Source organism: Chiloscyllium plagiosum, chromosome 31 (assembly GCF_004010195.1).
Source record: "Chiloscyllium plagiosum isolate BGI_BamShark_2017 chromosome 31, ASM401019v2, whole genome shotgun sequence".
Taxonomy (NCBI): Eukaryota; Metazoa; Chordata; class Chondrichthyes; order Orectolobiformes; family Hemiscylliidae; genus Chiloscyllium; species Chiloscyllium plagiosum.
This window is the reverse complement of record NC_057740.1, coordinates 8,013,528-8,041,261: the sequence shown is the minus strand read 5'-3', so window position 1 is coordinate 8,041,261 and position 27,734 is coordinate 8,013,528. Positions and strand designations below refer to the sequence as shown.

The following is a 27,734-nucleotide window of genomic DNA, read 5'->3' as shown; positions in this document are numbered from 1 at the left end:
TAGTCGTACTAATTTTATTTCTTAAAACCCATTTCCCCTTCATTAAGTTCTTTAAACGTAGTATTAACACCAATTAATAATCTTACTGTATAATAATTGAAAATATTTTGTAAAATTAAGCAAAAATTATTTCAAGCTCAGCTCTATTCAAGACAGGTGAGACAGATCAGCCAGGAAACTACAGATTAGTCCACTTTTGGGCTCCTGTAACGCAGTGGTAATGGAGAACAGAGAGGTTTAATCAGGAGGCAGTGGGTATTGTCCAGAGGACTTTGGTAAGACTTTCAAGTAAAAGTGCCACACAATAGGCTTGTTAAGAAGGTAGAATTAACTCAGCAACAGGAAGCAAAGATGGAATGACTTTTTTAGACTCGTGTTCGCAGTAGTGTTCCCCAGGGACTAGTTTTGGGTCCATTACTCATCCAAATTGTTATAAGTGCCTGAGACTAACGTGTAAGGTGCAGCATTGTAAGGTTCACAGATGAGATCAAATTTGGCAAAGTAATAAGTAGTGGTGAAGATAGTTGTAGTCTAGAATGGCACAGACTGGATGTGAAAGGGGCAGGAAAATGGCAAATGGATTTCCATGCTAAACCTCACAGTGCACTTTGAAGAAACTAGTATGGAAAGAGAGTACAGAACAACCTCAGTTATCGAACATCAATTATCTGAATTTCGGATTATCCGAACAAGACTTCAAGGTCCCCTAAAAGTGTTATCAGTTATCCGAACAATCAGTTATCCAAACAAAATATTCGCCACCCGTTTCGCTTGGATAATCGAGGTTGTTCCATTAAAAGGCACAATTTTGAAATGTCTAGATGATTGTAGGCCATTAAGCATACAAACATACAAATCCTTAAAAGTGGTCAATGGAAAATGTATATGTCTCATTTGGGTTATAAATGGAAGGGTACATACAGAGCATTAAAAAACAGGGCTTATGGCTTTGTTGGAGCACTACAGACAATTCTGTGTACTGTGTTGTAGGAAACTTGTTAGAAAGGCAACAGAGAATGTTGACCTGAATGTTTTCAGGGATGAGCAGCTTTAGTTATGAGATGATGAAAAAGTTGAGACTGTTCTCCTTAGAGCAGAGAAGATTGGGAAATGACCTAATGAAGATTTTTTAAAATTCTGGAAGGTATAGTAGAGTAAATAGGAAAAAAGGGATTCTGTTAGGCAAATGGGACATAACTAAAGGTTGTGAATTCAAAATTGGTGGGAAAATGAGAATCTTTTCACTGAGAGTTGTCAGGAACTGAAATACTAAACCTGAAAAGGTAGCAAAAGCTGATTCCATAAATAGTTTTAAAAGGAAGTTACACAATTACTTGAGGATGACCTTCTCAACAAAAGTCAAGGATTTGCAACTAAGTACAACTGCACTGTCAGTGCTCCGGCAGAGGTGCGATGGGTCAGCTGGTGTCTTTCTGTGAGGAAATCTTTTATGATTCTTTTATGGCATTCAAATTACAGGAACATTCATGTTGTCCCACATCTATTTGGTTAGAGTTTGCAGACAAGGAGCTGCAGGTATAGAAAGAGCTTAGTTGTACATTGCTATCAACAACTGAGTGGTGTTGTAGAATTGCGTAGATAGAATTTATCTTTCTGCGACTCCAGTCTAGCTCCATAATTTAGGATAGAACCTGCATTTGCCAGCACCCGTCATATCTCTCAATGCCACGCAGTGAGCTCGTGCAATTACTGTTGGCCACACACTGCTTTTTCTGAAGGGAACTATATGGCTGCCACTCAGCAATCAGTGGAGCCCTTCTGATTTCAGGTTCTGTAGATAGGGATATCAGACCGGGTTGGGAACTCTGGCTGGGGACCTGGTATATAGCATAATGTAGCCATACCTATATACCTATGGGTTGATTAGCTTGGTTGGCTGGATGGCTGGTTTGCAATGCAGGATGATGCCAACAATGCAGCTCAAGTTGCAATGAAAATCTCACCTTCTCTCCTCACCCCTCACCTGAGGCATGGTGACCATTGGGTTAATCTGACAGCCAGTTGACTCACTCTAATGAGAAGTAACCGATGGTCCTCTGGGACCACGGCAACTTTCGTTTTGATATCACTCTATCAGAGTGCCATGCCATCTTTGAAGGCTTTGTGTTTATAAGCCTGCAACTCTGCTCCCTTTTTCACTTTAGAAGGCTCCCTGAGTTGAAAGCAACGGAATTTGGTTTGGTTAATTGTTGACACACAGATTCTACTGTATGACAGATAATGTTTTATTTTTGGAACACTTGGGGCTATTACAGTAATCCCCAACATTGATCAGCTTCTGATCTTTAGCTGTGCCAAGAATCAAATCCTGCATACTATAAATATTTAAAAAAATTACAGTTCTGTAGCTACGTATAATTAGCATAAGTAGCACTGCAGACTTTAGTAGCATTTGTGGGATGAAGTGGAATGTAATATAAATGGAAATGAATCTGGCTTCTGCAAGATTCAACCTTTTGATATCCATTCACCTCGGTGATGCCTCGGTCTCAGCTGTGTGAGTGAGTGCCGCTGAGCTGATACATTAACTCATTATTGGGTGGAGTGTTCAGGAAGTCTGTGCCCACTAACTGAGGGACACCTATGCTGAGCGGGGGAGGGTGGAGCATGCCTTCTCTTCACAACCACAATTTTTTTAAAACACCATCGTCAACATCTGTCATGCTTTCCTAACTCAAGGGTAGCAGAGGGCACATGGGGCTTTAGATAAGCCTCAGATGTGTAACCCTGACTGATTAGACTAGATTCCCTACAGTGTGGAAACAGGTCATTTGGCCCAACAAGTCCACACCGACCCTCCGAAGAGTAACCCACCCAGACCCATTTCCCTCTGACCAATGCTAAATTGCCCATAGTGTTAGGTGCATCGGTCAGAGGGAAATGGGTCTGGGTGGGTTACTCTTCGGAGGACCAGTGTGGACTTGTTGGGCCGAAGGGCCTGTTTACACACAATAGGGAATCTAATCTAATCTAATGTACCTAGCACTATGGGCAATTTAGCATGGCCAAAACACCTGACCTGCACATCTTTGGACTGTGGGAGGAAACCAGAGCACCCGGAGGAAACCCACGCAGACACGGGGAGAGTGTGCAAACTCCACACAGGCTGGAATCCTACCTGGGTCCCTGATACTGTGAGGCAGCAGTGCTAACCACTGAGCCACCGTGCCACCCCAGTGCACCAGCTTGACTTTTCCAATTCATACAAGTCACTTTAGTTCACCTGAACTTTGTTGCAGCAGAGGCTGGGGATAGGTTAGGGATGAGGATGACCTTCAACTATCTGTACATATCATCAGACTGACAGGAATGTCAAGTCATAGAGTCATAAAGGTGTACAGCACAAAAACAGACCCTTCAGTCCAACTCATCCACGCTGACCAGATATCCCAAACCAGTCTAGTAGGAAAGCATTCCAAACGCCTTCTTCAACAAGGCTGACTCCACCCTTTGGTGAATCTCTCAGTTTCAGAGTTACCATTCTGTAGGCATTGCTAGAATCCTGACAGGTTGTCCATGATCAGTGTATTCAATTGCAGCATAGTGCTCGTGCTGAGTAACACTTGACATAAAATAGACACACATTCTTCGAGCACAAATGGGAACCAGCTTGCTTATCTTTAACCAGGAGAACTGAAGTATCTGCCAGAACAGAAACCCATTCAATGCCTGTGGCAGAATCTGTGGCAGAGATTGCAGTGCTGTTGGCACCAATGTTGTGTTACCATATCGAGGGTGTGGTAGAAGTACATTATATGACAGTTGCTGCTTCCTCGCCAAGCAATCCCACCACAGATACAGTACAACCCAGAAATACCTGCAGGAGCAATCACAGCTTTTATCCAAAACAGGTAGGACTTGATAGCAAATCGGATGAGTTTGAATGTAAAATCTATCCGCAACCTAGCAATGTATCGAAACTAAGGACAACTTTGTCACTGTCAGTCCTGATAGAAATCATTATTTTAAATTATGTCCTCTTATCTGTTTGTGTCTTTTTCAAGCCAGCAGGGTTTGTTTTTGGAGCCTTGCAGCAGGAAATGATGAACTGTGGAACTTTTAGGTTGGTTTATTGGTAAATATTGCCCAAAATCGATGTGAGCTACTCCAGTCCCTTTGCTGGATCTCTGGCTTGGCTAGTGGCTGTCGTGATTCCAAAAGCTTCAGGAACCCTGAGCAAAGGAGGAAAGGAGTCAGCTCTGTCAGATAATCATACACTGACTCCTGTTAGAACCTCTTTGACATTTAGGGAAGGGAAAGATGAAACTCAGTACTGATGACTTCCAAAGTGAATGGCCTATTCTCTCTCACAGTCGGGCTTCACACTGGAAAAGTACCAGTGAGGTAGCAGGAAGGAGGAAAAGTTCTTTTCCACTATACCTGGATAAGAGTCAGTACCTTCAAGAAAATGAGAATGTAAAATTAAGATGAAGAGTGGTGGAGAGGAGAAATTATGATCGGAGAAGCCTTAACAAGCTTTTAAACTTTACTGAGAGCCAGTTAGCTCCTAACAGCATATTGGCCAGGCTATTTAAAGTCCATCAAGGTCAAATTGAGTCTCGACTCTGGGTGTTCAACTTCAAAGGCTATGTGGTGTGAGTGAAGGAGAAGTACTCTGTGGGAACACAACTACTGTGATCATCTCCCATCCCTCCCCAACAAACCCCCATTGTGTAATTATTAACAAAAAGGAATACAGGAGGTAGAAAGCAAAACAGTTAGTATCTTTAATTTTTGCGTACATCATCAACTGGGGGGTATGAGTGATGTATTGGGTGCCATACCTGAAAACAGATGCAGGGCTTCCTGTTTTGCCAGGAAGTGTGTCTGTTTTGGGTGCTTTCTATGATACAGGATCATCTTTTGTGACACTTTGCCCCTTTTTCTCTCTGTAGTGTATCAAACTGTAATGACGGCCCACCACAAAAACTGATGATGGTTTCATGCTTGCTTCTCATCTCTGTGCTGCCTTGATTTTAATGTCCATAATGTCTGCTTCAAATGATCCAACTCTGCTGATTCTGTAACAGGGCTTGAAATTCTCCATAGCAACCAAAATAAAACAATGTCCACTACCTCCACAAATGAGCTTGCAATTCCATTAAAAACCTTCGCTTCCTCAGAAAGGCAGGTATAGGCTTGAGAAAAGGAAGTAAGGAATCCAGAAAAGACATCAACAAGGAGGCTAAGTGGTAATAATAACACTATATCATCAGTACATCAAACAGAAAGACCATTCATTCACAACGCATCAAATTTGAAATAAAAGTGAATGGACAGCAAGTCTGTCAGCATTGGGGAAGGATAAGGTCCTGTGCCTGTCTGTTTTCATCTCACTAGCCATCTGATGTCATCACTGAAGGCATTTAACATGAACATGTGACACACTTAGCAATACACTTTCTAACAATAGGCAGGAACTTGAAAGACTAGACGGTCTGACTTCACTTTGTTTTGCAGGCACCGATTTCTGGTTTGCAAGTCAAAATCTCCAGTTGAGAGAATAACTTTAAAATTCCTCAAGTTAATTTTGGGCCTACTTAACTCCAATATAATCAGTGACCACCAGGATCTTATACAGTCTGTAAGGGACTATCGCCCCATCCAAACCTGCCCCCCACCTCCCACCCCAAACTTGGTCTTATAATCTCCAAGGAGAGCTTCAACAATACTGAAGCACTACATTTAATAAGCTGTTCAGGTATGTGCCAGTTACACAGGTTCTTGACAGAAAATAAATGAATGCCCTCCAAATGTCTCTGGGAATTGAGATATTTGATAGACAAGAGCCACACAGGTCCACAATGCGCAGTAATGATTTATTTCTTCAGGGTTTCTTCTTCCCTAATTATTATTGGTTCCTTTCTTTCCAATGGCCTCTGCGAGTGCCTTTGTTCAACGATGCCTTTGTTCAGTTGAACCTTTGGCTGTCTATGTTAGCAACCAAATAAGAGCTCCCCAATTTCCCTCTGCTCTCCAGTTGGCTTGGCCTGAGCTTGAGGACTGTCTATTGCCTACCCATTGTAATTGTGACCGTGGCTGAGTAAGAGATCCTGAAAATCCCAGGCCACGGGTCTCCACGTGTCCCTTGATGACAATGTTTATTCTTTGTACTAAACCTCCTTTCCCCACCAGTGGGCAGATTCCCTGCTCTGTTATTGCTGTTACTCTTGGCTGCTGCAAAGTGGATGAAAAGGAGTTTGAGCTGACTTGCTGGCAAATTAAGTGAGTAGTCTTCCTCGGAAAGGAGTTATTCCCACTCACCGTCTTCCCTAGATCCTTTCCCTGGAATTGCAATTCATGCAAGCACAAAAATTTGGTTTTTCTCCTCACACTTATTGAAGGCTCCACCTATCATCAGAATATGAGCAGCCCATGTTCAAGAAAGCCATGCAGGGAACAGCTCAGTTGAGTCAAACCATTCCCTCAACCGAAGTTGCATTTGGCTTGTGCACTGCTGTAGGAAGAAATATTTGGATAGGAAATTGAAACGTAAACTAAATGTGGGTGTAAATTCAATGATGACAAAATCAGGCTTCCATCCTTTATTCAAAACTTGTTGTTTAAGCAAGTTCCAAATTTCTAGAATCACATTAGTAAGCCTGGTTGTATTTGACTCTAAATTATAATGGCCTCCAAACCCATTGGCTAAAAGACCTCCTGTCTGTTCGACAGTGGGCAATGTTTCTAAATTGAATACTTGGGAGTGACTTGCGTTTCTTGGAAATGGGATAAGTGAGAGAGGTAGAATGTGGAAGTAATTACAGAAACTGATGAGAGAGTGAATCAGCATTCCCATGTGGAAAGGAAAGGATAATAACAAAAGCTGGTCCCAGCACTTCAGGGGAAAATTGTTGGACCTTCCTGAGGAGCTCTGTGAAGTGAATTCCAGCCTCCTTCCCAGAATGAAAGTTCGGTTCACTGCAATCAATTGAGTTTATAAATTTCAAGCCCTGATGGTATACTGTTCTAAACACACATGACACTCCTCTACTCTCATTTCAGCCTTTTCATCCAGGACTGCTGATTGAATTAACATGAAATGCTTTTCTGCAGTTTGTCTGGTTTTTTTTTAAAGTGAAATCTCTCTGTCTTGTCATCTCTCAGGTATGATGAGTCACCCACCAATCCCCATTGCGGAGCTAGCTGAACATACGGAACACCTGAAGGCCAATGACAATCTGAAGTTTTCACAGGAGTATGAGGTAAAGCGTAAATTACCCTCAAGTTTAATTGAGCTTTGCTTCCAAAGCAGAAACCAAATGGGCCAACTGTCTTCCTATTCTCTGCCATTGTGTCAATGTTCAATGGATCAAATCTCTGCCATATCAAACCCCAGTTGTATCATTTAGAGATGGGTCACAGATTTGTGGCTGTGTTTCTGTATCTAGAGAGAGGTTGTGTTCTTCAAAATGTCTTTTTAAGAGGAGGCACCTGATCAGTATCACAACAGTTTGTAGATTCATGGAGCTGTTGAAAAATTTTAAAAGCCTCCAGAATTTTCGTCACAAACCCCTCCCTATAACTGATAAGCATGGTTCTTATGTTGTCCATAAGCTGTTTGTGGTGATTACAGGGCAAGCTGTCATTTTTATGTCTTGTACTGAACAATTCCATGAAGCAAGGTCATGATTTGGAGTTGCCGCTGTTGGACTGGGGTGTACAAAATTAAAAATCACACAACACCAGGTTACAGTCCAACAGGTTTATTGGAAGCACTAGCTTTCGGAGCCCCGCTCCTTCATTCATCACCACCTAGTGAAGGAGCGGTGCTTCGAAAGCTAGTGCTTGCAATAAACCTGTTGGACTATAACCTGGTCTTGTGTGATTTTTAACCATGAAGCAAGGTGCCCTCTTTTACACCAGTGAATTTGGTTAAATGTTGTATAGTTCATTTGCAGCATTTGTCACATTAATTTGTGTTAAAGCATTAAGATTCACAACTGAAATTAGCTCATGAGCTATCAATTAAATTTTTGAGTTTAGTATAACTTGTCTAGAAGGGTTTTTGCTGCAGGAACTCTCAATGGTTTCCCAGTAATGTGAAATGACCCATATAAACCAGAAGTCCAGAGTTTCCATTCTTATGTTCGTTGTTTTAATGTGGTAACAAATGGAAAAGTTATTTCTTCAATGCTTATGTTGTGGCCCATAATGAAAAGTCTGCATGTGTTTGAGTTAGGATGTGGAATGGCTTGCTTCATACACTGATGGAAACAGCATTAAAATAAATCAAAATAAATGGTAATTTTATTTTTAAAAACTAACAGATTATAAAAGAGAGCAGAATGGAAGTGAACAGGTAATTATTTCAGAAAACAGGTACCATGGACTAATTGATTTCCTTCCATTCCCTTGAGTTCTAGAATTGTAGGAGATTATGATGAAAGAACTTCTAGAGACTCATCTCACTTCTGTCCAGCATCGATAGAAGCAAAGAGAGGGGACCATCATAGTGATGCTCACTTCAAGTTATATGCATTAGATTAGATTAGATTAGATTACTTACAGTGTGAAAACAGACCCTTCGGCCCAACAAGTCCACACTGCCCCGCCGAAGCGCAACCGACCCATACCCCTACTTCTACCCCTTACCTAACACTACGGGCAATTTAGCATCGCCAATTCACCTGACCTGCACATCTTTGGACTGTGGGAGGAAACCGGAGCACCCGGAGGAAACCCACGCAGACACGGGGAGAACAGTCAGTCAGTCGCCTGAGGCGGGAATTGAACCCGGGTCTCTGGCACTGTGAGGCAGCAGTGCTAACCACAGTGCCACCGTGCTGCCCACATTGTGTCAGACTAAGTCAAATGTACTTGACTGGTACTTCCCAGAGCTTATGTTGTGTGCTGAAGAAAATGGAGCTGCAATGCCTTCCTGGTTGTCGTTGGGAAAATCAGGGAGTTAGGCCAAAATACCAACTCTTCTCTTCCTGTGAGAGCTTTGGTTATTCTTTGGAAAAGCCATGTGGTCTCGACACCAGTAACCATTGGTACTGTGGATCACCTTTCATGTAATAAAGTTAGCCAAAGTACTTCACAAGAACATCTTAGAGCAGGATGGAGAGATGGAGAGAGATAGGAAGGGAATTCTAGAGCTGAGCACCAAGAGAGCCAAAGGCATGACTACCAGAGGCAGAACATTTAAGATCAGTCATGCTCACAGCAACAAAGTTGTGGAGGTCAGTCCAATTCAAAGTTTTAATGACTTGGAGAATAAAAATGATATTGAAAAGTACGTGAACAGAAAAATACTCATCTCCTTGGTGGTGGCAGCTTGAGGTCTGTGCAATGTGTTAAATAATCTCAGGTCAGTGCTTGATGGAATTCATTCAACAGCAGAAAACTGTGCCCCATTTGGCAATGATTTATTAACCCACTAAGTGCTGCCACAAACTGGATAAAAAAATTGTTGTAACAGAGCAAAAAGGAATATTCTTTCAAGAATTGGAAGTGAGGCATATTGTTGAGGTAAGGTCAGGAAATTTCAGTTTGCATCTAATCATGTTTTGGCTGTAAGTGCCTTAAAAGTAGTAAACAGTCCCATTGCCTAGCCCTAACATCTGTCATCTTCGTAAGTACAGAGCTTGAACATTTTTTTTATCCGTTAGTGGGATGTGGGCATGATTGGCTAAGCAAGTGTTCATTGGCTATCTATAATTGCCTTCTTGAACTTCTGCATTCCTGGACGTGTAGGAACATGCCAAATCTTGCAGTCATTTAGCTTAAATCCAACTGCCAATTCTCATATTCACGAAACATTCAGATGGAGGAAGTAGGGAGAATTCTTCTCCAATGTGCACGCGTGGACATTGAGAACGTTGTAGATTTAAAGTAGTCAGCAATAGATCCAGAGGGCAAATGAGGAGAAATTATTTCACCTTCAGGGTTTTGCTGATCTAGAATGCACTTTCTGAATTTGTAAAGAGTCAGATCATTTAATGGTGGCTTTTGAGATGCAGTTGAGCACGTATGTGAGCAGACTTAATCTGCAGATTTATGGGACTGAGGTTTAAGTTGAACATCTCCTAAAAAGAGCAGTCACAGGTACCAGAAACTGAGTCACTGCTTTGGCACTGTGTGATTGTACAGTACTATACTTGTGGATCTGTTTAAATCTCCTTGAAAAGGCTAATAGTGCCAAGCATTTAAGACTAGATGACTGACTTCTCCTATGGCTCACTGTGGATCATAATTATTTAACTTGCCCTTTGAAGAACAATACAATTCCTAATTATAAACCAAGCAAATGCTTGCATCCAGTTTAATGAGAAGGATTAGGAACAGTACGTTGAATATTTTTATAATGGGTTCCCCGTTTGTCAGTGACTTCCCGCACATTAGTATGGTATGATATCAGGCTCCAGCTGATACAATCTGCCTATGTTTATATCTGTATATGTTCAACACAGACATTTCCTGCAGTTACTTTGACTAATTCACCTCAGCAGTTAAAGGACTTCTTCATAAAGAGTAGCAGTTCAGTGGCAGCTCATACATATCAGCACAAAAACAGAAACATTCCTCCCATCGATCTGCTCTCTGTTCCTGTCCTCAGTCTCCCAAGTTGGGAGCTGACTTTAACTTTGAAAGATGATTGCAAAGTGAATTGTAACATGGAGATGAAAATTAGGAGCGATGTAGAAACGGTTGCCAATGGCGAAAACAAATTTTGACGCAATAAGTAATTGTAGCAAATAGTCTCTGTCTGGAACTGAAGAATATGATTTTAAATGTTTGAATCAGTAATGACTTGAAATGCAAGTTGAGTGAAAACTATTCATTTACTTAACTGAACCACAAATAATGTCTTTCTCTCTGTTACCTTCCCTCTCTTCCTCTATATCTTTAACCTTTTAGTCAATTGACCCTGGTCAGCAGTTCACATGGGAACACTCAAACATGGAGGTGAACAAACCCAAAAACCGATATGCCAATGTGATTGCCTATGACCATTCCAGAGTCATCTTGGCACCGATTGAGGGTAAGTCACTAAAACCCTACAGTTGTCCTTCGCTGTGGTGTTATGAAAAATTGTTAATGACAGAGCAGACGTTCAACCTGCAATGTTTCCTGGACCACATCATTGAGGCCACTGAAGCAATGAATTAGTGAACTGAGCCTCAGTATTCTCCAATGGGAAAATGCCTCAAATGGAAATGAGACCACACCGCTTTAGCAGCGAGATTAGTAGGTGCCAGTTAGATCGGCCATCTTGGACTGGGATGACATGTTGCAATGTTTTACTATACAAATATTCACTTGAAGTTGTCGAAGAAAATGTTGCAGTATTTATAATCATTTTATTTCATCATGTGTAACTCAAATCAATCTTACTTTTTGCATCTGGAATCATGCTTAAGTGGGCATAGGGCTGTCAGGGCTGAAATGGATGAGGGCTGTCATTTACAATTTCCTTCATAACCTTGAATCATGTTAATGGAATTGAAATTAGTACTGAGTGATCCTTCATTGGAGTAAAAGATTTTATATAATAAATATATTGTATTTACTGAAGCGGCTGTAACTCAAATTTCACAACGCTCTGATTAATATCACTCTGCAATATGCAGCTAAAGGATGAGGTCTCAGTTTTTCTGAATGAATAAGGAATGTCTGTGATTGTATAAAACAAGAAGACAGGGAAATGCATTTAGAATACAACTGAGAGAGACACAAAAATGGTTCGGGGATTGCTGTCTGTCACAAAGCTGGACATGAGGTATGCCTACCTGCAATTGCAGTTGGGTGAGGATTCCCAGAAGTATGCTGCAATTAATACCTAGAATCGAAGAGTGTGGTGCTGGAAAAGCACAGCAGATCAGGCAGCATCCATGGAGCAGGCGAGTCAATGTTTTAGGCATAAGCCCTTCATCAGGAATACAGGATGCTGCCTGACCTGCTGTGCTTTTCCAGCACCACATTCTGACTCTGATCTCCAACGCCTCTAGTCCTCACTTTCTCCTATAATTAATGCCCCTAAGGGTTTGTAAAAATATACGCGACTGCCATTTGGGGGGAGGGATGTCATATTGTAATAAGGTTAGCCAGGTGGATCTCACAGAATATGAGTTATTTGATTGGGGCTGTCAATCTGGTCCAATCAGGGAGTCCTGGCTGACAGATATAAACAGGAGTGTCAGGGCTCTGATCACTCTGAGAGTTAACTCAGTGCTAGCTGGGTCAGTGTCAAGTACTCTGCATGTGTAAATAAAGAGTGACATGGTGACCGGATACTGGCCTCTGTGGAGTTATTTCACTCTTTAGTCACAGCCCTGGAACATTATCCTATCCAGATCTGTTTCCTTTCAGCCTGGAAAGCTGTGATGCAGCAGTCAGCAGATAAGAGCTTAGGGGATATTCTTTCTCAATGCAAGTAAATACTGTAATTCAGTAACTGTTTAGAATAACAATGGATAATTTAATGTGTAAAATGGAATTTGCAATGAATGTAAGCAACAATAATGCACTCAGTTTTCTTTTTCCATTTATCAATTTAAATTGGATTGTGTGAAACCCAAACAATAAAACATTGGAGTGCAGTCATGCAACTGGGAGGATTATTCCTTTCAACTCTGAATATAGCATCAGCTGTACCACTATTTCATTAGAACTTTTTAAAATCAGATTCTTTACCATTGATTTCATTTTTAATTAAAATCACCCGAATACTTCACTTTCTCTCTCTCATCCTGTATGCCACCTTGAATTTTCTCAAATGCCAATGATCATTACAACAGCTGCCCAAAAAACATGCCTGAGAAAATTAAACTCCACTAATAATGAGTTGCTCTTAGTAATTCCCTGTGCCACCAAACATTCCATGTCAGCGCGCAGAAAAGGCCAAGTCGCAGAGAGAATTCTGCAACAACTGGACAATAAATTAAATTTGCAGAGAATAAATTTAACACCTGGCCAATCTGGCAATGTAAATCCAACATTTAGGAGCCAGATCTTCAAGGGGCACAGATAATCATTCCAGGTAAGTGGAGAGCGCTGTTTATTTTTGAGCTGTTAACAGGCAGTTATCGTGTGGCTTCTTGGATTTCCCATTAACACTCAGTTAGTATGCTTAACTGCTTAGTGTTCACAGCTGCCACTAATGGCTCAGTTCATAAAATACTGCTTCTTCTCAGTCACAAGATTGTTGGTTCAAGTCCCACTTCAGAGACTTGAGCACAAAATTGAGCCTGGCCCTTCAATGACATACTGAGGGAGTGCTTGCTCTGGATGAGATGTTAAATCGCAGTCCTGGCTGCTTTCTTGTATGGACACAAAAGATGAACTAGGAGAAGGTGAGGACGGCAGATGCTGGAGACCAGAGTTGAAAAGTGTGGTGCTGGAAAAGCGCAGCAGGCCAGGTAGCATCCAAGGAGCAGGAGAATCAGCGTTTCGGGCATAAGCCCTTCTTCAGGAATCCCGAAACGTCGATTCTCCTGCTCCTCGGATGCTGCCTGGCCTGCTGCGCTTTTTCAGCACCACACATTTCAACTCTGGAGACAAAAGATTCCATCTTGAAGATAGTGAGTTACCCACGGTGACCTGACCAATAGTTTTTTGTTATTCATTCACAGTATGGTGGCATTGCTGGTTAAGCCAGCATTTATTGCCCATTCCTAATTGCCCAGAGGGCAATTGAGAGTCCACCATATTGCTGTGGGTCTGGAGTCACATATAGGCCAGACCAGGTAAGGATGGCACTTTCCATCCATGAAGGACATTAGTGAACTAGATGAGTTTTCCTGACAACCAATGGTTTCATGGTCATCATTAGATGCTTAATTCCATATTTTTAAAAATTGAATTCAAATTCCGCCATCTGCCACGGCAGGATTCACACCCAAATCCTCAGAACAATTCATGGGTCTCTGGATTAACAATCCAGCAATAATATCACTAAGCCTTCGCCTCCCTCATTTATCTCATAACCAAATATGTAATTTTATGTTGACTATTATCATATTGCTATGCTTGGAGCATGCTGTTGGCAAATCAGCAACCACACTTTCTACATTTCAATAGCGACCACTTCTAAAGTACTTCAGTGAGTGGAAAGCACTCGGGATTTGACTGGGTCTCTGAATTACTCGTCCATTGCAACTGCATCACCACCACCTCTAGTGCCGAAAATGAAATGATATCCCACTAAGTCTCAATTTCCAGCCTCACCTTCTGTCACTACAATGAACTGTGAGGTCATGCAACAATAATATTGCAGGTGGAACTAAAGTGCTTGTCCCAACAGTAACTGGGTAGCCTAGAAATGTATCTGAAGGTTTAGGAGGATTGAAGCAATGTGTTACATCGGAGGTGGAGGAAGTGATACATCTAAAGCTTAACTTCATTGAAACCTTGTTTACATGTGCTCTGATGCAGACCACCATCAGCTTGTGGCTGGGGAGATGTACAGCCAACAGCCTCTTACCTTCATCAATGTGGGATGAGGCAAATCTGTCTCATAGACACATAGGCAAACCATTAGAGGGTCTTAGCAAGACTCCTGCATTGAACAAGATGTAGCTTGCTTCATGATAGCAATCGGGTATAAGACAACATTAGTATCTTGATTATTGAGAGACCTTTGGATATAGATCTTTACCCTACAAGATCATCAGAAGCTCTGCCTTTCCCCACCTGACATCATCCGATCATGGGGGACTTGAGACAGTCTCCATCACAATCCTTTTCAGAACTAATACCTTCTACAATAACCTGTCCATTAGTTTTTGATATGTATTGTTTACATACTAACAAATGGGAGTGAAAACATTACTGCCACCTACTTTCGGTGGCAGAGGTGAATGGCGATCAGATGGAAACGCATTGTGTTTCTCTCCACAGGAGCTGGAAGAAGCAGCAGATAGGGACAGTAAGCCAATGACAAATTTCTGAACAGAATGGGCAGGCAGCAGACACCAACAGTGACAATGGATTTCAGCATCGTACTGAATCCTGGGTTCCACAGCATACACGCTATGAAGTCAACCAAGGTGAAAGCTGAACTCCACAGTGAAATTCAGCTTTCAGAGGAGCAGACTGTGCCAATGAGGCCCACAGGAGAAACCCCACCCCACCTTGAGATTATATCTATCAGCCTCCCAACATGGTCTGTACCCGAGTGCTATAACACCAGTAGTGGTAGATTAGGCCCTTAATTTGGCCTTTACACGTGAAGCCTGTCCTCAACCTTCCCCGACCCTGACTGAATAAGGGTCTCTCCACCTGGTCCCACCCAATCCCACCCCAGCCTCAGAGCCCAGAATTAAATTCCGACTGTCAAGTGCAGCTCAAGCTAGATGTTTTGAGCAACTGTACTCATGCACTTCCAAAGCGCAGCAACTCCTCAATGTTGACCATAGTTACAGGCAACTGATAAAAGGGTACATATGGGTTTACAATTCTAGCCCAAAACAGCTTCAAAGGATGAGGGTGATGGGGAAACAGAACACTGCATTATCACACAAGCTACTCCACTTAGGAAAAGGTCAATTCCAAACCCAACTGGGGTGAATCTGGGCATTAAGTGCATATCAGTTTACACCTATCAACAGAAATGAGTTCCTGGTATGGGTTCAAACTCCTTCCAATTACTAACATTTCCTTTTTGGGATGTGGACCCGTGGATGGCAAACAGATTTACACTGGATCACACTAAGGTGGTTTGGGAATCATTCAGGCTGCTCTCAAAAATTATAGCTGCAGGAGAACTTTGACGTGTGGGCTTTGGACCAATTTCATAACCCACACTTGAATGCATGAGGTGTGGCCAAGTTATTGTTTGGGATTTGGCTGAATAGCTCTCGAGTCCTGGTTTCTGATCCTCAGTCCATGTGGAAACCGTAAGAACGACACCAAGTGGGGCTGATCAGTCACAATATTGATTGACGTGTCAGTTACTGCAGTAAAGTAGGATGATACCTTTGATAGCTCTTCAGTTGAGGGCATAAGGGTAGAACTCAAAGCTAAAAGGGGACAATCACGTTTGTTGGAAATATAATATAAAACATCTAATAGTCAGGGAGAGACAGAAAGGAAAATACCTAGGCAAGTTTCAGAGAAGCGCAAAAATGATAGGAGAACATTAACAGGGAATTTAGTTTGATTCATTATTGTCACGTACTGAGATACAAATTAAAAGTATTGTTTTGTGTGCTAACCAGCCACATCATATCTTACATAAATATGTCAGGGTAATAGAACAGAATGCAGAATATAGTATTCCAGATACAGAGAAGGTGCAGAGAAAGATCAACTCTAATATATGAGCGGTCTGCTCAGATGTCTAATCACAGTGGGGGAAAAGCTGTTCTTAAATTTTTTGGTGCATGTTTTCAAACTTTTATATCTTTTGCCTGATGGAAGAGATGGAAGAGAGTATAACTGGGGTGGGAGGGGTCTTTGATTATGTTGGCTGCTTACCTGAGGCACTGGGAAGTATAGACGGAGTCAATAGAAGGAAGGCTGGTTTTTGTGATGGACTGGGCTGTGTTCGCAACTCTCTGTAATTCCCTGCGGTCTTGAGCAGACCAGTTGCCATACCAAGCTGTGATGCTTCCAGATAGGATGGTGCATCTATAAAAATTGGTAAAAGTGATTGTGGACATGGAATTTCAACTTTCCCAATATTAGCTGGTGTTGACAAAGGGTGAAAGTTTTAGGGGGAATGGAATTCTAAAAATGGATGCAATCTTAGACAATGAAGCCAGGCCAATGGTGGAAGGTTAGTGGGGGAGCATTTTGGTAATAGTGATTATAACTCAGTAAGACTTAAGGGAGTCCTGAAAATAACAAAGATGCACTGTACATAAAGGTTCTGAATTGGGGGAAGGCCAATTTCAATGTGATAAGATGGAAACTGGCCAAATTTATCTGGAAGTAGCTAATTGTAAAAAAATCTACTTCAGAATAGCGGGAGTCTTTCAAAAACAGAAATAGCGAGATTGCAACATGTTCCTGTAAAGGTGAAAGATTGGACAAGAAATCCAGGAAACCCTGTATCTTGAGGAATGCGCAAGTTTGGATAGAGAAAAACAAAAGGAAGCCTGTGGTCGATATCAAGGGCTCAAAATATTGGAAACTCGAGGTTTATAGAAAGGGTTAGTTAAAGAAATTAGGAAAGTGAAGAGGGGCTATGAAAAAACACTGATGGATAAAACAAAGGAAAATCACAAAGGAATTTTATAAGTATATTAGGGGCAAGGGGGTAACTGCGGAAAGAGTAGGGATGAAAGTGATAGTCTGCATGTGGAACCAGAAGACATGTGTGAGATTTTAAATTAGTCCTTTTCATCTGTACTCACTACAGAGAAGGATGATGTAGGTGCAGAAATCAGGGAGGAAGACTGCGATTTGTGTAAACAAACCACAATTCAGAGAGAGGGGAGCTATTCACAGTTCTAGCTGGCTTGGAAAGTTTAAGTTGTTGCCCAGTCTGTTTTGGAAAGCAAGGGAGGAAACTCTGAGCCCTCAAATGAATTTCCAGGTCCTCTCATGCCAAAGGAGACGTGTTCGTGGACTCAAAGACAGTTAATACGGTATCAATTTTCACAAAGGGTGCTAGGGATAAACAAGGGAACTGTAGGTCAATATCAGTAATAGGGAAACTTCTGGAAAATGTCCTGCGGGACAGAATTAATGTTTACTTGGAGAAGCAAGGATTAATCAATGATAGTCAGCGTGGCTTTGTCAGGGGGAGATCATGTCTGACAGAGTTGATTTGAATTTTTCAAGGAGGTGGCAGGGTGTGTAGACAAGGGTAGTGAAGTTGATGTAGTAGTACATGGAATTCAGGTAAGGCTTTCCACAAGGTGTCACTTAGAAAACTGGTCAAGAAGGTAAGTGCCTGCGGGATCTACATAATTTGGTAAATTGGGTCCAAAATTGGCTTAACAGCAGGGGATAGAGGGTGATGCTGAAAGGTTAATTTTGTGACTGGAAGCATGTGTCCGGTGGCATACCACTGAGATCGGTGCTGATTCCCTTGCTGTTTGTAGTGTACATTAATGATCGAGACATAAATGTAGGAGGTATGGTCAGTAAGTTCACAGATGGCGTAACAATTGGTGATGTGACTAATACAAGGAGGGAAGCCTTAAATCTGACAATATAGACAAACAAGTCAGATGAACAGAACTGTGGCAAATAGAAGTTATCAAGGCAAGGAAATACATGCTGAATGGTAGGAATCAAAAGGATTAAAGAGATCTTGGTGTGCACATCCACGTATCTTTAAAGGTTAAAAAGGTACATGGGATATTTGACTGTATTAGTAGAGGTATTGAGTACAAAAGCATAAAGGTTATGATTGAGCTGTGTGAGATGTTAGTTAGGTCACAGCTGGAATTTTGTGTCCTGTTCTGGTTGCCACACTATAGAAAGAATGTGAGCTTCCGGGGATGATTCACCAGGACGTTATCCTGGTTTAAGAATTTCAGCAATGAAGAGAGATTAGATAGGTTTGAATTGATTTCCTTCGAGCAGAGAGGGGGAAACCTGATTGAGGTTTATAAAATTATGAGCAGGGGGGGACATAGTAACCAGAGGGCATAGATTGAAGGACAAAATGGGGGATCAGAGGGGGTTTAAGAAAGAATATTTTCATCCAAAGGGTGATGGGTTTGTGGAACTCACTGCCTGAGAGAGTGGTGGAGGCAGGAACCATCACAGATTTTTAGAAGTATTTAGATGATCATTTGGAGAACCATAACATACAGGTTGCAGACCAAGAGCAGGAAAATGGGATTAGAATAGATAGGTGCTTGATGACCGTGCAGACATGATGGACTGCAAAACTCTTTTTGTGCTGTAAATCTATAACTCTTTGATACTATCACATCACTGACCCATTACCCAAGGGCATCTTATGCTTCGGCTACTGCTTCAGCAGGCAACCTGTTATTCCTGATGAAGGGCTTTTGCCCGAAACGTCGATTTTGCTGCTCCTCGGATGCTGCCTGAACTGCTGTGCTCTTCCAGCACCACTGATCCAGAATCTGGTTTCCAGCTTCTGCAGTCATTGTTTTTACCAACCTGTTCTAAAGTACATCTAGGCTTTCATTCGTAATCTAACTGGTTGTATGAGCTGCGATCTACTCTTATTTTCCACATCTTAAAATGTTAAGACACAAGCCTAGAGTTATTGGCCAAAGATAATCTGCCATGCCATATCTGGTTTCCAGCATCTGCAGTCATTGTTTTAACCAACCTGTTCTAAAGTACATCTAGGCTTTCATTCGTAATCTAACTGATTGTATGAGCTGCGATCTACTCTTATTTTCCACATCTTAAAATGTTAAGACACAAGCCTAGAGTTATTGGCCAAAGATAATCTGCCATGCCATAACAATGCCAAGTGATAAAGCTCCAAAGCCCATGAAAAGAAATCACATCAACGCACACCACAAATCCAATGAAAGGGAGAGAAATCTTAATAAGTTACAGTCAATGATTAATTGACATCAAGTTTAGACAATTTCTCCAATATATCGATGATATCATCTGTGCTGCTTCCCTCTCTCGTCTGGAATTGGATAAGCTCATCAATTTTCCTTCCAATTTCCATCCCAATCTCACTTTCATCTAGTCCATCTCTGACCTCGCCCTTCCCTTCTTTGACATCTCTGTTTTCATTTCTGGGGATAGACTGGTCACTAATATCCACTATAGACCCTCCAACTCCCACAACTACCTGGACTATACATCCTCGTCCCCTGTTTCCTGTAAAGAGTCCGTTCCATTCTCCCAGTTCCTCAATCTCCATTGCATATATTCCAATGAGGCCAACTTCAACAAGGGAGTCTATGAAATGTCCACTTTGTTCCTCAACCGAGGATTCCCCAGCGCCGTTGTTGACAGGGCCCTCAACCGCGTCCAACCCATCTCCCGCGCTTCGACCCTCACACCCCCCTTCCCTCCCGCAACAGCAATAGGGTTCCCTTTGTCCTTACCTACCATCCCACCAACATCCACATCCAGAGGATCATCAGCCACCTCCAGCGAGATGCCACCACCAGACACATATTCCCCTCCCCTCCATTGCCCACCTTCCGCAGGGACCGTTCTCTCTGGGACACCCTGGTCCACTCTTCCTTCCTTCCCAACACCACCCCCCCACAGCACTGTGGCATCTTCCCCTGCAATCACCGGAGATGTAACACCTGCCCATTTACCTCCTCCCTCCTCAGTATCCAAGGGCCCATCCAGGTGAAGCAACTCTTTACCTGCTTTTCTCTCAATCTAGTCTACTGCATTCGCTGCTCACAATGTGAGCTCCTCTACAGTGGGGAAACATAGCATAGACTGGGTGACTGCTTCACAAAACACCTACATCCTGCCTGAAAAAAAAGACCCTGAGCTTCCAGTTGCCTGCCACTTTGACACACCACCCTGTTCGCTGACCAACATCTCTGCCTCAGGTTTGCTGCAGTGATCCAGCGAAGCTCAGAGCAGGCTGGAAGAACAGCACCTCATTTTTCGTTTAGGGACCCCACAGCCCTCCAGACCCAATATTGAGTTCAATCATTTTAGAGCCTGAACTCTCCCATGTCCGAGCCCCCTACCCTATACACCAGGCCTTGTTATCACATAGTCTGCCATTACACACAACCTATTGTTAGCCGCTAACAATCCCCATTAACAGCAAGTCACCCTCCCAGGTAGATCATTATCAACTCCTTTGCCTATAGAACTGATCTTCTCTCTCCTTGGGCTCCTCCCCTACCTATTATTTACTCCTTACCCTCTCCCCCAACTCTACTGCATATAAACTGACGTTTTCCAAGCAACCATCAATTCTAAGGAAGGGTCACCAGACCCAAAACATTAACTTTAATTTCTATTCACAGATGCTTCCAGATCTGCTGAGCTTTTCCAACAACTTTGGTTCTTGTTTCTGATTTATAGCGTCCGCAGTTCTTTCAGTTTTTATTGAGAGACCTGTTGATTGCCGAAGGAAAGGAAATCCAAGGGAAGTGGGGGGGTTGTACAGTTTCAGGTCATGCAAAAGGATGAGTTCAGTTGCAAGGGTGAGTCAATATGTAGGCAGCTGCACTTAGTAAAGCAAAACCTAAAGAAATGCACCAAAATATGTAGGTCCAACTGGACAACAAGAAAGATCTGAGCAGCCAGTTTTCTCTGAGGGGAACAATTCATTTGAGAAGCAGGAATGTGCCACCAAAGAGCGTATGGACATACAGGGCCTGAAACTGCTGGAGTGGAAAGGACCTTCTGCATCTGCTCAAAAAGATCTTTGCTCTATAAATTGTCAGGAGTGTAATCTGATAACTGGCTAGTGAGTCATCTGAGAGCCAGTGGACAATGGGACTGGTTGTGTATCTCCTTAACCAATGAGAGGTAAAGATAGAGAAAGACACAGAGGAAAAACTGAGAGGGAGGATAAATTAGATTCAAGTGAGATATAGAAAGTGAAATAAAGGGAATGAAAGAAATATTGGATTAAGAGAGAGGTAAAAACATTGAAACAAACAAAAATAAGATTTAAAAGTATTAAATTGACGTGTTTAAAATCTTTTCAACAGTTGCTTGCATGCAACACTGAGATCTACTTTTAAGTTGTTACCATCTGGACAAGCGAGGTTGATTTGCATTGTGCCAATAATTATGCATTATTAAGAGAGGATTTATGCTCCTAACTATTATGCTCAACTTTCTCCGGCAAGTGAAGATTCAACAAGTTCTTGAATGTTAATAGGAAAGTTAATCCCAAGTTGCCAGTTGTGTGAGGCAAACAGAGGAGCTGTTGTGAATCATTCAATGAATCTGAAGATGCATAACTCAAAACCAATTTCCTAATTCCCAATTGCTGAGGATCTGGCAATTTGTGGATTTGTGCTGTTTTGTTTTTTTTACACTCTTTTCCAGCAAGATTGGGTGTGAGAGTGTAGTGGTTCATTCTAAAGTACGCTCCAGGTTTCACAGTATGTAAACTGGTGACATGGCAATAAATTGGTCCTGCAGAATGTGGAGGAGATGAGTGTTGTGGTTACTCTGTGTAACAGAAGGTAAACCAGTCAGAACTAATGGTATCATGAGATATGCTGACTGCAGCAGCCCTTCGCCACATTAGTGCTGGTAACTGAGCTTCCTGATGGGTTTGAGGTAAAAAGCACTTTTGACTGTGTGCCGTTTCTCCAGTGTAGGAAGTATACCAGCGTGGCATCTTTTGTGTGCGGTTGCAGAAAAGGAAGTCCTAATGCCCAATCATATGCAACACCAGTTTGTTCTGTACAGACCCAAAGGAAGGTGACCAGAACCTGAACTGGAGGGCGTAGTTTAGGGTGAGATTTAAAAGGGAACTAAAGGGCAATTTTTCAAGCAGAGGATGGTGTGTATATGGAATGAGCTGCCAGAGGAAGTAGTGGAGGCTGTACAATTACACCATTTAAGAGACTTCTGGATGGGTACATGAATAGGAAGGGTTTAGAGGGATATGGGCCAAGTGTTGGCAAATGAGGCTAGATTAGGTTGGGATATCTGGTTAGAGTGGACAATTTTGATTGAAAGGTCTGTTTCCGTACTGTACATCTCCATGGCTCTATGACCTGTGCAATCCCTCAAACCCTCAACATCCCATGAAAAGATTTGCAGCAGGTATGGACTGAGGATATAAATGATCACGTGAACCATTTCACAGATCTCCAGCATTATGACAAACTCAGTGTCCATCCTTCAAAGTAAATCTATTTAATCTAACTTGCCATTATTGAAATATGATGGTCACCTTTCTCGAAACAGATTAAATTCAAAACAGGGAAAAGAAAATACAAATCACAGAGCACAGGAGTGAGCTGACACCACAGAAAAGCAGTGTGTCTTTTTAAAGTTTCTCTGATCTATTGCACGGCTAATTTTTCTGTGATTTATACTGTATATTTCTGGCAAAATGTAATGAGGGGGCCTTTTGTCAGTCAAGAAATTGATTGTCTTGGAGGCCCGAATAATTGTAGCCAATGGCTATTCTGGGCCAAGCTTGGAAATTACTTAGCTATGACAGAGAAAGCTTGTAGGGATCAGGCTGTGCATCATAATACTGATGATAAATTGAAACACTCAGCCTGTGAAAAAACATGCTATGGGGCAATATAATAATGTACTGGGCCCCAATCAATTCAGCCATGACATCAACTAAAACTGACTTTCGTTTATGGAGGGAAGCAGACTATTGGCTTTGGATGACCTTCAGTGACTCTCCATTAACTCCTTGAAAACTGTCAAGCCTAAGGACATCATTTTTGTCCATTATTCATGTCTGACATAAATTGGTTCCGAGAAGAATGGTTGATCCTTGATGGTGCATTCTGCTGCTCTTATATTAATTTAGTGTAGACCACATTGGGTGGCCTGAAAATAGCATGGCCAAATATGAATTGATGTCTCTTTTTTATCCAGAGTTACAAAGAAGTCAGTGTTTTTTATTATTAGTGTTTTCCATTTTCCCGCTTTCCAGTGTTGTCCGAAAGACCACAAGGGATTGTCCCACCAGCAGTAACCTCCATCTGGCATTTCCCTTCAAGTGGCCATTCATCACAAATGGAACTAGAATGTTATCACCGGTATACCGTCTGTTTAACTGGGAGGAACGTCTCAATTCAGGGTCTAATTTTGTCACAGGAATCATCCAACACAGCAAGATACACAAACCCATTTGCATTCATATGATGCTTTCCACATCCTCAGGAGGTCACAACCAATAAACAGAAAATGGTGACTGCTGTAGGCCTTTCGAATTCTGAAGCCTGTTATAGAGTCACCCAGCACAGAAACAGACCTTTCAGTCCAACCAGTCCATGCTGAACATAATCCCAAACTAAACTGCCTGCTCCTGGCCCATATCCCTCCAAACCTTTCCTATTCATGTACCTATCCGTTCTGTCGTTCAACTGGAACATGGCTGATTTTCTACCTCAACTCATTTTCCTGCACTATCCCAATATCCCTTGATGTCGTTGATGTCTAGAAATCTATCAATCTGTGTCTTGGACATAATGTCCGATGGAATGCAGAATTGTTGCTTGTTGCTAGGTGAGAAAATATAGCAGCCAATTTTCACACAAACAACTAGATTAGTGCCACAGCACTCCCTACACTTGATGATTTTGCTGTGATTGTTATAGTGCTATGTGAAAATATTGCATTATAAGAATAATGACTGCCCTGAGATTTGTTGCCATTAGAGTGTATGCATTCACAAATGAGAAGAAAGTGAGGCCTGCAGATGCTGGAGATTAGAGTCGAAGGTGTGGTGCAGAAAAAGCACAGCAGGTCAGGCAGCGTCCGAGGAGCAGGAGAATTGACACAAATGAGGTTTATTAATTTAACACTTCTTGCAAATGCCAGATGAAAGCAAGTTCCCACTTTGCAATAACCTTATGCAGGGCTCTTCTGGAGCACTGGTTGTGTCCCCATCTCTGAGCCAGGAGGTTCAGCTTAAGTCTGATCTAGAGATGTGTAATAATCTTTCTGAACAGAATAGAAAATAACCAACCTGTGCACTTCAGAACTGCATTGCACCACCTCAGTGTGCCAGCTACGCCTCAATTGGTAATGCTCTTGCCTCTGAATCACAACGTTCTGGTTTCCACCCATTTTTGACACACTGACACTCCAGTGCAGTACTGAGGGAATGCTGCACTGTTGGAGGTGCCATCTTTTAGGTACGTTGTTTAACAAGGCCATTGCACCCTGCTCAGGTGGATGTAAAGGATCCTGTGTCACTATTTTTGAAGAATAGGTCAGTTGTGACATGGACGGTATTTATTCTTCAATGAACATCATAGGAAACAAGGGATGTTTAGTGGCACTGAGTTCAAGTCCCACTCCATGAAGGAACATTCCTGACGCAGTTCAGACAGGTTAATGATCCACTGTGCTAATACTTCCAACTGTTCCCAAATGTAAAAAAGGCATGTGTGAAGATATGGTAGAAATAAACAAACAATCTATTTATTATCATATGGCAGTTTACTGAGTACAGACTGGCTTCCTTGTTTGATATATTACAATACAATACAATGTAAAGTGCATTAAAATGACCAGTGGCCATGCAAGGTGCTAACTAAAGACAAATCTTTCTTTCTCTAAATATTGCAGTTCTGTTTTTAGTTACCATGTAACTTTTAAGATTGATTGAAATGGATGTTAGATATACGGACAAGAGGGCTGCATCATATCTACTTTCTCTACCAGTCACTGGCAGCGGAGGGGGTATAACTTGATTTGGAATCTAGCCTCCGTCTGACCATCCATTGCTGAGGGGCATAGTCAGGACAGAAGATTTGTTGGCACTGCCAGTGGGGTATCCGTGATGTTGCTGAATTAATCATTCAGAGATCGAAGACAACGATTCTGATTTTCCAATGGCCAGATAGTCGATTTTGCACTGTGGATGGGAGATGTACCTCAGGATCCTGACCGAGCAGAGTCTGATGGAATAGTTCAAGAAATTAAAGATTCTGTTGGTAATCCTCCATACCAGAAGCCCTCTGAAATACCCATTTAAATCATAGCGTTAGGTGCATTAGTCAGAGGGAAATACGTCTGGGTGGATTACTTTTCGGAGGGTTGGTGTGGACTTGTTGGGCCGAAGGGCCTGTTTCCACACTGTAGGGAATCTAATTTAATCTAATCTAATCAGAGAATTTAGAGGCATGTTAAGTAAATAGTTACTCAGAAAACATTGGACTATTTAAAAACTTTGTCTAATTTCTGATTAATGATTAAACTGACCTCCAACTTACCTCAAATACAACTCTCCAGATCATTTACACCCATCTATTTAGGGTGCACACTGTCCCAGGAATGCTCTGGAGAGTCGAGGAATTAAGGCTTCATCTCCAAGGCACTGCTTTGAGCCAGCTCGGAGAAGGTTTAAAAGGGCCTTAAAAATTATGCATTTTTCTTTTTGTTTTGAACAATTTTGTTCATTAGTTATTAAAAAAAATTATATCTAGGAAAAGGTTTGGTTAATCAACATTAAAGAGTCATGCCGTCTGCAGTTGTCTTCCAGAGGGGATAAAAAGGCCCTGCTTTGTAAAGATGGACCTGTTACACGAGCAACGCTGAAGGTGGGATTGGTCATTGATAACAAGATAAAATCTCTTGTAGAGGTGGATCTGCAATAGAGAAAAGGGTGAGAAAAGGCAAGGGAAGAGGAAAGACAAGGAAACATCCATGAAAGAACTAGCTTGATTGATAGAAGTCATAAAGTCATAGAATTATAGAGTTGTACAACACGGAAACAGACCCTTTGGTCCAACTTGTCCATGCTGACCAGATAACCTGAATTAATCTAGTCCCATTTGCCAGCATTTGGCCCATATTCCTCTAAACCCTTCCTATTCATATACCCATCCAGATGCCTTTCAAATGTTGCAATTGTGCCAGCCTCCACCACTTCCTCTGGCAGTTCATTCCATCCACACACCACCGGTTGCGTGAAAATGTTGCCCCTTAGGTTCCTTTTAAATCTTTCCCCTCTCACCACAAAGCTATGCCCTCTAGTTTTGGACTCCCCCACCCTGGGGAAAAAACCTTGGCTAATCACCCTATCCATTGCCGCTGATGACTTGATAGACCTCTACAAGGTCATCCTTCAGCCTCAGATGCTCCAGGGAAAACAGCCCCGGTCTATTCAGCCTTTCCCTGTAGCTCAAACCCTCCAACCCTGGCAACATCCTTGTAAACCTTTTCTGCACTCTTTCAAGTTTATCAACATCTTTCCTATAGAAGGGAGACCAGGGTTGAAAGCAGTATTCCAAAACTGGCTTTACCAGTATCCTGTACAACTGCAGCATTGTCCCATTGTACTTCTAAAGAATTAATGATCAATAAAACAGTTCCTCATTATTGAAACTCTAGGAAGAGCGCTACCAAGGTGTTGAAAGAAGACAGTTTGAAGCCAGGGCCTAGTCTACTTGTCTCAGCCTGAAATGAAGACACAACTGGAGAGACCAGTCTCTGATTAGATTTAGTCATTATTTTCAGGATTAGCATGTAACTTCAGACCCTGGCACCTCTTCTGCTAATTCTGGGTTGCATCAACCTTTAAATAAATTGGTCAACATGTTGAGCTCAAATGAACTAGATTTTTGATGTTGTGACAAGATTTTACCTTAGACGATGAAATAACTAAAGTAAGTGAAGATGTAGCAAACTGATGTGATCCGCATCTACACTACATTATAGTACAGTAATTTACAGTGTAGTGATGCATTGAATTGTGTTACAGTAATGAAGATACTAATAGTCTCTTAAGTTCCCCCACCCCAGCCCTTTGGATGTAAGAACATGTGATACAGGAGCAGGAATAGAACATTTAGCCCTGAGGCCTGCTCTATGATTTGATAAGATCGTGGATCATTTGATTGTGGCCTTATATCAACTTTTCTCCTTGTACCCACTTAACCCTTGACCCCCCTTTGTTGATCAAGAATCCTTGAATCTATTCATGACCAAGCATCCATGCTTTCTGTGGAAGACAATGACCGTCTGAGAGAAGAAATTCCTTCTCATCTCCACCTTAAATGGGAGACACCTTCTTTTGAGTCTGTGTTTTCCCTAGTTCCAGATTACCCAACGATTTGGGTAATTTTGTAGTGAGTTAAGTGTTGCCAGGTTTTGAGCTTATAGATTTATGGTACTGTTTGCATGCGGGAGAGAAGGCAGATTTGCCATAAGTAACAGGTTGTGTACTA

General features: G+C 41.9%; 1 protein-coding gene across 18 annotated transcripts in view; it reads left to right on the top strand.

Moving 5' to 3' along the window:
- LOC122565203 (receptor-type tyrosine-protein phosphatase S-like) overlaps positions 1 to 27,734 on the top strand; it is a 210,088-nt gene that overhangs the window by 116,824 nt on the left and 65,530 nt on the right. For all 18 annotated transcript variants that reach the window (XM_043720928.1, XM_043720933.1, XM_043720934.1 and 15 more), the window contains 2 exons: positions 7,129 to 7,226; positions 10,885 to 11,008. In XM_043720928.1, coding sequence (XP_043576863.1) covers positions 7,129 to 7,226; positions 10,885 to 11,008 — 222 coding nt within the window. The remainder of the gene's footprint in view (positions 1 to 7,128; positions 7,227 to 10,884; positions 11,009 to 27,734) is intronic.